We start from the raw sequence: 11,177 nt of genomic DNA on the forward strand, positions 1-11,177 counted from the left end.
GGTGGAACTAGTGGCCCCCTGCTTGTCCCTTTAGTTTGCTGCCATTACAACCAATGATGCCGGTGGTGGGTGAGAGTACAAGTACTTGAACCCTTTTGCGAGAACTAAGTACTTCTTTTTTGCCCTTTTAGAGGTTGGCGGGATGGAGGACTGGGTTTGCCAGATGGTTTTGGCAATGTTCAGGACGCACTTGTGTACCAGGAGTACAACCCACGCTTGGGCAGACGTGGAGAGCACCTTATATAATGTGCCCATCTGTTCCACCATCTCCTTCGCCTTGAGGCCCCAGTTCAATGCCACCCTGTGGAGCAGTGCCTGATGCTCGCAGAAATCGTCCAGTGGGCTAGCTCTGGAAGGCCCCACCACCATATTGTCTCGATGATTGGACGGCCGCGGGAGGTCCAGAGGTGTCTCAGACTCCTAGAACTTTAAGGTCAGAAGGGACCATTATGATCTTCTAGTCTGACCTCCTGCACAACACAGGCCACAGAATCTCACCACCCACTCCTGTAACAAACCCCTGACATATGTCTGAGCTATTGAAGTCCTCAACTTGTGGTTTAAAGACTTCAAAAAGTGCAGATAATCCTCCAGCAAGTGACCCGTGCCCCACGCTGCAGAGGAAGGCGAAAAACCCCCAGGGCCTCTGCCAATCTGCCCTGGAGGAAAATTCCTTCCCGACCCCAAATATGGCGATCAGCTAAACCCTGAGCATGTGGGCAAGACTCACCAGCCAGACACCCAGGAAAGAATTCTCTGTAGTAACTCAGATCCCACCCTATCTAATGTCCCATTACAGGCTATTGGGCATATTTACTGCTAATAGTCAAAGATCAATTAATTGCCAAAATTAGGCTATCCCATCATACCATCCCTTCCATAAACTTATCAAGCTTAGTCTTGAAACCAGATGTGTCTTTTGCCTCCACTGCTCCCTTTGGAAGGCTATTCCAGAACTTCACTCCTCTGATGGTTAGAAACCTTCATCTAATTATAAATCTAAACTTCCTCATGGCCAGTTTATATCCATTTGTTCTTGTGTCCACATTGGTACTGAGCTTAAATAATTCCTCTCCCTCCCTGATATTTATCACTCTGATATATTTATAGAGAGCAATCATATCTCCCCTCAGCCTTCTGGGAGGGTGGCCTTCGAATGGGTACCGGCTCCTCACCCGCGGCAGCCGCCGGGATGTCCTGAACCAAGCCTGGAGCCATGGGTACTGGGGAGCCACCTTCAGCCTGTCTGAAAGAGCCTGCGAGGGCTGGCAGGAATGGGGCACCGGCCTGACGGGATTGCCTCATGCATTCCAATAAGATCATTGGTTCGGCCATTGGCTCTGCTGCCAGGCTAGCACCAATGCCGTGGACGCACTCTCCGGAGCCCAATCATGTTGCCTGGGCAAGGGGATGAATTGGGCCTCCGAGCCTGAGAACTCATTCCCCTCCAACGACTGTGGGGAGTGGGGGGGGAAGAGGGGAAAGACAGATGCCACGAACGGTCCAACCAGTGCTGGGGTATGGGGAGCAGTGCCGCATGGGGGAGCACCCTTGAAGTCTCGGCGACAGCACAACCAACATCAGTGCCGGGGAGATGGACGACGCCTGGGCGAGCTTTGGTGCGATGACGGGGATTGGCAGCATGGTGCCAATGACTCGTAGCGGCGAGCCGGAGACCAGGGTTGATGCAGAGACCAAGAACATGAGACCTAGGGCTCTGTCTTGGCTCCGGAGACTGGTGGCACTCGCCTGTTTTGTGCGAGGCCTTGCCAGCGGGCTAGACCTTGCTGGGAGCCTTAGCCAGTTCCATTGCCGCATGCGGTGCCACCTGCAGCAAAGGCGCTCTTAGCTCTTCAGGCACCAGGGCCTTGGAAGGCAGTCAACTGCGACATCGCCCTAGGCCCTTTACCACTCCCCGGAGTCGGTGGGGGAGGAACGACGAGCCCTTTAGCGGATCCGGAGTAGGCATAAGGCCTGAGCAGGGTCCTTTGCCCAGAGCCCCTTGGTCGGGCTTGGTTGGTGCCATCTTCTTAGTCTTTTTCTTCAGCACCAGCTATAGGGATTGGTGCTGGGAGGATCCTGGTGCTGGAGGTGCACTACGGACCAAAGTTGAAGCACTGGGTGCCAATTCAGGCCGTGCTGACTCCGAAGCTGGACACAGGGCAGCCTGCATCAGGAGGGCCTTAAGATGGATATCACGCTCTCTTTGTGTCTACGGACAGATGCGACAGCACTCCTTCACATGGGTTTCCCCAAGGCACTGTAGATATCTCTCGTGTAGGTCACTAACAGACATAGGCCTGTTACACAAAGAGCAGGGCTTGAAACCGGAGACCGGGGCATACCCCACTGGGACACTAACACTTACCGAGTACTCAAGAACTAACTAACTAACGATTAAACTATTTACAGGTAAAGCACAAGGCTAAGCTAGACGAGAAACCACTGACCGCTTGCAAAGCAAGTGACAGAGGCGCTCCAACTGACCACCACAGGCGGTACGAAGGAACTGAGAGGGCGCAGGTCCGGTGGCGCCCGATATACTGCGCCATGAGTGTGGCACTCCAGAGGATGCCACAGCCAGCCCTACGGGTACCGCTAAAGCAAAGGTCTCAGACGGCTGCGCACAAGGGCGCGTGTACACCTACAATGGAATCGACATGAGCAAGCACTCAAAGAAGAACATCTATGTGGACAAACTGTTGGAACTGTAGTTGTTGGTGAACATCATTTTCTCCATCATTAAGCTTCCATAAATTCCCTATCCAAGACTAGATATCAGTAATAACCCTTGGCTTAAGCCAAGGTATAGTCCAAAAATAGAGGTTGAAGGACTACTTCATCAACTTTAAAGTCTTACCTATTTAGTACTTCACCTTGAATTGTCATTTGAAATGTGTTACTACTTATGCTAAACAATCTTGTTCCACCTTGTACACAGAGTGTCGCAGCTAAATACATTTCCCAGACTTGAAGAAAAACTCTAAATTCAAAAGCTTGTCTTTCACAAGCAGAAGTTGGTCCAGTAGATACTACCTCACCCATTTAATCTCTCTAATGTTCTAGAACAGGGGTCAGCAACCTCTGGCATGCGGCTCGCCAGGGTAAGCACCCTGGCGGGCCGGGCCAGTTTGTTTACCTGCTGCGTCCGCAGATTAGGCCGATTCACTGGCCACGGTTCACCACTCCAGGCCTATGGGGGTGGCGGGAAGCCACGGCCAGCACATCCCTCGGCCCGCGCTGCTTCCCGCAGCCCGTATTGGCCTGGAGCAGCGAACCACGGCCAGTGGGAGCCACGATCGGCTGAACCAGGTAAACAAACTGGCCCGGCCTGCCAGGGTGCTTACCCTGGCGAGCCGCGTGCCAGAGGTTGCCGAACCCTGTTGTAGAACCAACACAACTACAACAACACTGCCATATCCTTATGTAGCATTCAGATGTAGCCAGAATAGACTATTCTTTGGCTATAAAAATTGCTTCACATTTTGTCCCTTACTGTTTTCTTATTTTTTCCAGACAACAGTCTATGTAAAAATTAGAGAACCTGAAAAAAGAAAAAAGAAAAAAACGTACAGACAGCTTTAAAACCAGAATGGCATTAACAGATGTAAATTAATCCAACAGCATCGAAGTATGCATACTTAAAACCCACCTATTCATTTAGAAGAGAATTACTTATTATAAAATTCAATGATAAAAGGCTACAGAAAATTGTTAAATGTTGCAATATGCCCTAGCAGATGGAGGCATTACCTGACAGGGTTACTGGTCAAAGAAACCCGCAGAGATTCTAAGCAAGTAACAAGTCTTTCATCTGTTGCTCCAGATTTTAGTTCCAGGATGAATTCCTGTGCTGTAATCTGTCGGCTGCTCTTGAGGCTTCCCTGCAAGAGGAAAGTCACACTGATTTTCTTTCTGGTACAAAATTAATTTATACAGATTATCCAATTCAATTGCTATTTAGGAGAAAACCTTGATTCCTGAAGCTTAATAAAAAACATTTTAGGAACTGTGCTATAACATAATCCTAAAATGTGAGTAAAACTGGTGGAAATATTTGAAGTTGTATCATACGTTGTTTGAGTTTTCAGTAAATATTAAGCAAAAGTCAGAAAGCAACACCTGTCAGTAGGACAAAGCCCAGGTATGTTCAGTGTAGCATGATATTTAAATTTTAAATGAATGTTTTAACAGCATAACAAAGGAGCAGAGAAAAATATCCAAAATGTACCAAAAATACATAATTCAACTACAAAATGTATTACATGAGGTGAGAAACTTGGCATTTTAAGTATAATAGAAAAAAAGGGTAATTATAATGAACCAAGTCCAAGATAATTTTTGTGAAGATACTCATTTTTCATTTATGCTACATTTTGAGTTAGTTTGTTATCTTTACAGATCGTGGGTATTGAGTAAAGTGACTGGAATAAAACAAGTGTTTAAATCACTATTTACACGTCTAATCCACTGACGCCTACATATACCAGTTGGTCTTTCAAAAAAAAATTGAGGGTCCAGAAAGCAGACACTGAATAATGTGTAACACCGAAGATAGGTTTCGTCCCCCAACCCTGGTTTATCAGCACTCAAGGAATATCTACAAGTGGCCAGAACTATTTAACCATATTAACCTATATGCTTTAATGCTCTGCCCTTTTTTTAAAAAAATTAAGCCAAACCTGGAAAAAAGTTATTTTCGCATCTTAAAGTGTTTAGGTGTCCTGTGACAATAGTGTCAATTCTATCACCATGTCTACACTACAAACTTCGGTCAATGCAAGTTACATCAGCAAAAGTTTTTTAATTTTACCCTTCTGTAATACTAGTTTTGCCACAGTTAACCAAGTTTTGTTGATTTTTGTTTCAGAATTTTATAGCGATTAAAAGTTGACGTGTGTTAATACCTTGTACTACTCATGTTTTTACCTTTCCTTTTATATACACCTAATTCATTTGCATACTCTGATTAATTTTTATAATGATTAAAGCCCTATTTCATTTACAATATTGCAGATCCTGCAATATTAGGCTTCCACAGCCTACCCACCTTAGGCTGAGGCCCCTGTGTTTTTCGGTCATCTGCCTGAGTCAGGTGAAAGATTGCCTATTGCTCTGCCCAAGGGTCAGACCCACTTTAAAACTGTTTGTTGCTCTGCCCTGCTGAGGGCCTGAGCTCTCTAGACTGCTTACTGCTCAGCCCTGCTATAAGGCCAGAGCCTCACAGACTGCTTACTGCTCGGCCCCACCTAGAGGGACAGAGCTTCATAGCACTGCTTGACGCTCTGCCCCACCAATAGCCGGGTCAGAGCTCTGGAAATGCTAATTCCCCCGTAAGCTTGGTTGGACAGCCACACAGTAGCGAGGGGGCATGGCCCCCCACTGAGACTGACAAGGAGAGATAACCATGAATCCATACATCAGGGCACCCAGGACTAAGTCATCCTGTTATCCTGACTCCAGCGAAAGGCAGTCTTCCTTATGGTAGGTGGGTATCAATTCCCCACCACCACCAGCCTTTCTGCCACTCAACACTCTTCCAGATTATACCATCCCTAACTTTGCCTTGCACATTAACAATAGGTGCTTTCCAAGGCCCAAGCTGCTTTGAATCATTCCCCTGCGATATCCAGCCCGACACTAGATACTCACCGAAATGCCAGATCATCTGCACCTAGAGGTACAGTACACCCCTATTTACAAGTTTTACCTTAAACCACAACTGCTGTAAACCACACAGCACTTGTGAGCACTTAAAATAAACTTAGTTTTGTTTTGTTGTAAGAAAGATTAAAGCAATAAGAGTGGTGGAAACAAATGGTTACAATACACAACAAAATCATAAAATGCAAACCTGGGTCTACATTTATGCATACAGTAACTCATTTAACTTTGTAATTATGCTCCTGAAAAATGCGACTTTAAGAGAAACGATGTTAAGCGAATCCAATTTCCCCATAAGAAATCATGTAAATGGGGGGGAGGGGTTTAGGTTCCAGGGAAAAAATTTTCACCAGACAAAAGACATTATGTACATGTACAGTATAAGTTTTAAACAATTTTCAACAAAGAGTTTAGTATTGTGTACAGCAATGAATGATTTTGAAGCTTGGGTGAGGTCCTGGAGTAAGAAGGTGGAATATTTCCCAGGGAATGCCTTGCTGCTATATGATGAAGTAGCACTCGGCTGAGCCCTTAAAGGTTAATACGCTGTTAATGTAGCCTCACGCTCTACAAGGCAGCATGGACTGAGGCAGGAGGGAGGAAACACAATAGATGCAGGGCAGTAGCTGCATACGCTTCCTTTAAGTGGTTTAGATTGTTTGTCGTTCCCTCTGATGGTTTCCCAAAGTCTTAATATTTTGCAAAGCTAAACAATTGTGTCACGCATTGCATCAATGGCCAAATGGGGTGACAACCCTCCCATCCCCCGCCCAAATGGGCCGCCACCAAGACATATCTCCAGATGACTAATTTCTATTCCAAGTATGTAAAATATACTTTCAATATCGACACATTACTCCTTAAATATTACCCATACAGTAACTCCTCACTTAAAGTCGTCCCGGTTAATGTTGTTTTGTTGCTGATCAATTAGGGAACATGCCCGTTTAAAGTTCTGCAATACTTATAACATCGTTTGGCAGCCGCCTGCTTTGTCCACTGCTTGCAGGAAGAGCAGCCCGTTGCAGCTAGCTGGTGGGGGCTTGGAACCAGGGTGGACCAGCAGCCCCCCTTTCAGCTCCCCGTTCCCCTAAGTTCCCTGTGCGGCCGCCGCCCAGCAGGCTAGCAATTGCCAGCAGTTCAGCTGTCCACCCCCACCCCCCGACCATATGCTGTTCCTGCCCTCTGCCTTGGAGCTGCTCCCCAGAGCCTCCTGCTGGCTGTGCGGGGGGGGAGGGAGAGGAAAGGGGGGCTAATGTCAGGGTGTCCCCCTCCCCCCTGCTCCTGCACCCCGCTTACCCCATCTTCCATAGAGCAGGGGGGACACACGACAGGGCTCAGGATGGAGGGAGCTTCCTGGCAGCAGCTGCCATCTCAGCTTGCTGATTAATTTTAAAAGGCAGTGTATTTAGAGTGGGGTCAGTGTACTTAAAGGAGCAATGCACATCTCTCTCTCTCACACACGCATAGGGTGTGTGTCTCTGTCTGCCATGCTGTCTCCCCTCCCTGCATTTGTGCTGCCTTGTAGAGCGTGAGGCTACATTAACAACAGTGTGTTAACCCTTGAGGGCTCAGCCGAGTACTAGTTCATCATTTACCAGTAAGGCATTCCCTGGGAAATATCCCACCCTCTGACTTAACTACCTCAACCAAGCTTCACAATCATCATTGCTGTGTACAGTATTAAATTGTTTGTTTAAAACATATCCTGTGAATATATTGTGACAGACCCAGACCAGTGGGGTACAGGAGTCTGGTAGAGGGCAAATATACTGGTCACTGGATGAATAGTTTTCTGTTCCCTGAGTGACCAGAGCAGGGGCTGCACTAGAGTAATCAGAAACCTGCTAGAACCAGTTAAGGCAGACAGGCTAATTAGGACACCTGGAGCCAATTAAGAAGAAGCTGCTAGAATCAATTAAGGCAGGCTAATCAGGGCACCTGGGTTTTAAAAAGGAGCTCACTTCAGTTTGTGGTGGGAGTGTGAGGAGCTGGGAGCAAGAGGCTCAAGGAGCTGAGAGTGAGAGGGTGAGGGTGTGCTGCTGGAGGACTGAGGAGCACAAGCGTTATCAGACACCAGGAGGAAGGTCCTGTGGTGAGAATAAGGAAGGTGTTGGAGGAGGCCATGGGGAAGTAGCCCAGGGAGTTGTAGCTATCATGCAGCTGTTACAGGAGGCACTACAGACAGCTGCAGTCCACAGGGCCCTGGGCTGGAACCCAGAGTAGAGGGTGAGCCCGGGTTCCCCCCAAACCTCCCAATTGACCTGGACTGTGGGTTCTTCCAGAGGGGAAGGTCTATGGGCTCTTCCCCAACCCACATGGTGAATCTCTGAGGCAAGAAAATCCGCCAATAAGCGCAGGACCCACCAAGATAGAGGAGGAACTTTGTCACACTATATATACGGTCTTGTCTGGTGAAAAAAATTTTCCTAGAACCTAACCCCCACATTTACATTAATTCTTATGCGGAAATTGGATTCCCTTAACATCATTTTGCTTAAAGTCACATTTTTCAGGAACATAACTACAACGTTAAGCGAGGAGTTACTGTACATACATCTCACAATGATTACAAATCTCAAGTTAGGAGCTCTCTGTAAATATTTTAAATGTTACTCTTTATGGATAAATATCCTAAAGACATGTGTTTGGTGCAGGTCTCAGATGAGGGATGTTTGTTAAAAAACGGGATCCTTCATAAAAGGGATCTCTGTCACAGAGGTTGTGCGTTTATTTTGTACGGGGTATTTTTGATGTGGTCAGAGGAAAGCAAAAGTAATTATGATAATTTGCAAAATGATATAGTGATTCATCTGTCATTGCCACCGCAAGGGAGCAAATGCCAGAACTTAGTACATTATGATTTGCTGCATCCCCTTGTCAGATGGCATTTAAGAGGTTCTTGCATCACACTTATATAATAAATGTCATATTTATTCCTGCTGTCACTATTAAATCCACATGAAAACAAATTAATTGCCCTTTGAGACAGGGACCATCTTTTTGTTATGTGTTTATACAATGATTAGCACAACGGGGCCATGATCCATGATTTGGGCTCCTAGGTGTTAATGTAGTTTGTATTCATAATAATAAAAGCCAGGAAAACGTATTTGGTACAGTAGAACATGGATCAACATACAAGCCCATATTACTCTTAACAGTAGAAGAAAAAGGGTGGGGAATCCATTTACAGAAGAGCTTTCTGGAAACATTGCATTGACAGTCACTAGTCCAAATGCCCATGTTGTGCAACCAAGATTTGACACTGCATGGGACAAGAATTTAAGTGAAAGAGCCTTGAAGGATTTCCCAAGCCATACCTGTTCAGGCAACATACAATAAAGGTATCCAAGTGGTACTACTTTAATACTATATATTACAATGAAGAATCGAGTGGCTCCTTATTTGGTTACCAAAATTACTTGTGATTTCTGTGCTAAATTTATTCATCAAGAAGGGAAGTAGTTGTAACCTGTATGTAATGACCGCCATCTTGGCTAACACAACATTGATTGAAGTAGGCACCACCAAATCTAAATGCATGACTCTACAGCTTGAACTAAGCTCTGTAGCTGGAGGCTTTAACAGACTCATCTTCTATGAATTGAGCACAGAGGGAGAGACATGTAACACACTGGCCAGCAGGGTACATATGCAGCAATTCCTACATTTCAGAGTCATGATGCCAAAATAAGATTTCAATACTTTAAGCTACTGACCAAGTTAGACCATACAAAATGTATTCTCCAGGAACAAAACTATTTTTGAGTCTTCATTTGAGTATCACTGGTAATGAGCAGTATCAAGGAATTAGTATTTCATTCATCTCTTGGGTCACTAAATTAGAGTACCCAAAAATTTTCCAATACAAGTATAACTTGTGTCACAAAAACTAATTCGAAACGTAGAACTGTTCCACACTGGATTCAATTGAAAGACTTCTCTAAAATCTGCAAACATTTACTTTATTTTGACATTTTATGTTTCATCTAATACATCAATTGGGTTTTGCTATGTGAAATAGGGTGGCTGTGGCAGATGAAATTCTGTACTGACAAATGTAAAATAATTCCTTCTCATGTGCATTGTTTCAAGTAGTCACAATCCTTACTAGGTTCCCAGTTGGTTCCAACAACTCAGAAGAGAAACTGTGAACCTCAGTGAAAAACCTCTGCTCACAGTGTAGTGGTGGTCAAAAAGCAAACTAAGTATTAAGATGCATAAAGAAGGGAGTGGAAAATATTGAAAATGTCATTTAGATAAATCAGTGATGCAACCTCACCTGGAATACTGTGTTCAATATTGGTTACAAAAAGGATACAATAGAAATAATGGGGAGAAACTGAGTAAAAGCAACAAGAATTATTGGACTATGAAAAATATTTGCTATGAAGAGAAGAGAAACGGAAAAGAAACGATTTACACCGAAGAGAGGATAAATAAATAGTGACATCATAAAGGTACACAAAATAAATAACAGTGCTGAAAAGGTGGATCAGACATGTATAGTCACCTTGTCAATTCTAAAATAAGGGTCATATAATTAAATTGAAGAGTGGCATTTTTAAAAGTGACATGGAAATGTTTTTTCACAGAATGCACAAGTAGTCTGTGGAACTCATGGCCTCAATATCACTAAGATCAAGAACTAAGTAGGATTCTAAATAAAAATTGGACATTTGTGTGTGTGTGTGTGTATGACCACTATTAGACACAGAATACTAAGTTAGATGGACCCTGGTCTGTTCCAGTATGTACCTTCGATGTTGCTAAACAACATTGCACAAATTGAAAGTAACAAACAATACAGAATGGAGTATTAGAGTCAAGTGTAAAGGATGCATGAACAACCAAGTAAAAATGAAGTTATTTTAAAATAGTACTGAAAAGTAACACTATAAACTGAAACTTCAGATGTTTGCAAGGGAACTTATTTGTCCCAACTGACAGTTATACCTTTACCTTACAGGATAAACTCTGCCCAACATATACAGACAACTTCCACTGTTACATAAATACGTAAAAAAAAAATTAAAATCTGGCCCTTTAGGACATTTGCATCCAAGGATTGATATTAGTCCAAAATATTTAATAGCTCAATTATACATTATCATCCCTCCAAACATACATGTAAGAGTAGTAAGTACACTAAACTTTTCATAGGCATATTTTTGGTGTATTTTAGAAGTGACATATACTTACAGCCTTTGAAGCAGTACTGATATATTGCATCACCATTTCTTTTTTGGTACTGAAATCCTTTTCTCGCAATGGTGTTTTTCTGTCTTCATTTAAATTCATATCTTCCTATGGGAAAAGATTGAAAAAACTTGATTTAGCCATCTGTGTGTCTGACAATAAGGATCTTAATGAGGTCCTATACTTTGCTGAGTAGGCATATATGAACAATTAAACGTGAAACTTAAGGAAAAAACCCTATGTAAAAAACAGGAAACTAACAATGAGGAAACTGAAGAATCAAATACAAAACATCCACTTAAGCAATTTAA

General features: G+C 44.0%; 1 protein-coding gene across 1 annotated transcript in view; it reads right to left on the reverse strand.

The window, feature by feature from the left end:
- Positions 1-10,968, reverse strand: part of LOC112113274 (protein diaphanous homolog 3-like) — a 470,784-nt gene extending 459,816 nt beyond the window's left edge. Inside the window, exons 1-2 of the mRNA XM_026652145.1 lie at positions 10,870-10,968; positions 3,754-3,884 (exon numbers count right to left, since the gene is read on the reverse strand). Coding sequence (XP_026507930.1) covers positions 3,754-3,884; positions 10,870-10,968 — 230 coding nt within the window. The remainder of the gene's footprint in view (positions 1-3,753; positions 3,885-10,869) is intronic.
- Positions 10,969-11,177: the final 209 nt, after the last annotated feature.

This window comes from Terrapene carolina, unplaced genomic scaffold (genome assembly GCF_002925995.2).
Source record: "Terrapene carolina triunguis isolate 2854851 unplaced genomic scaffold, T_m_triunguis-2.0 Scaffold18, whole genome shotgun sequence".
NCBI classification, from domain to species: Eukaryota; Metazoa; Chordata; order Testudines; family Emydidae; genus Terrapene; species Terrapene triunguis.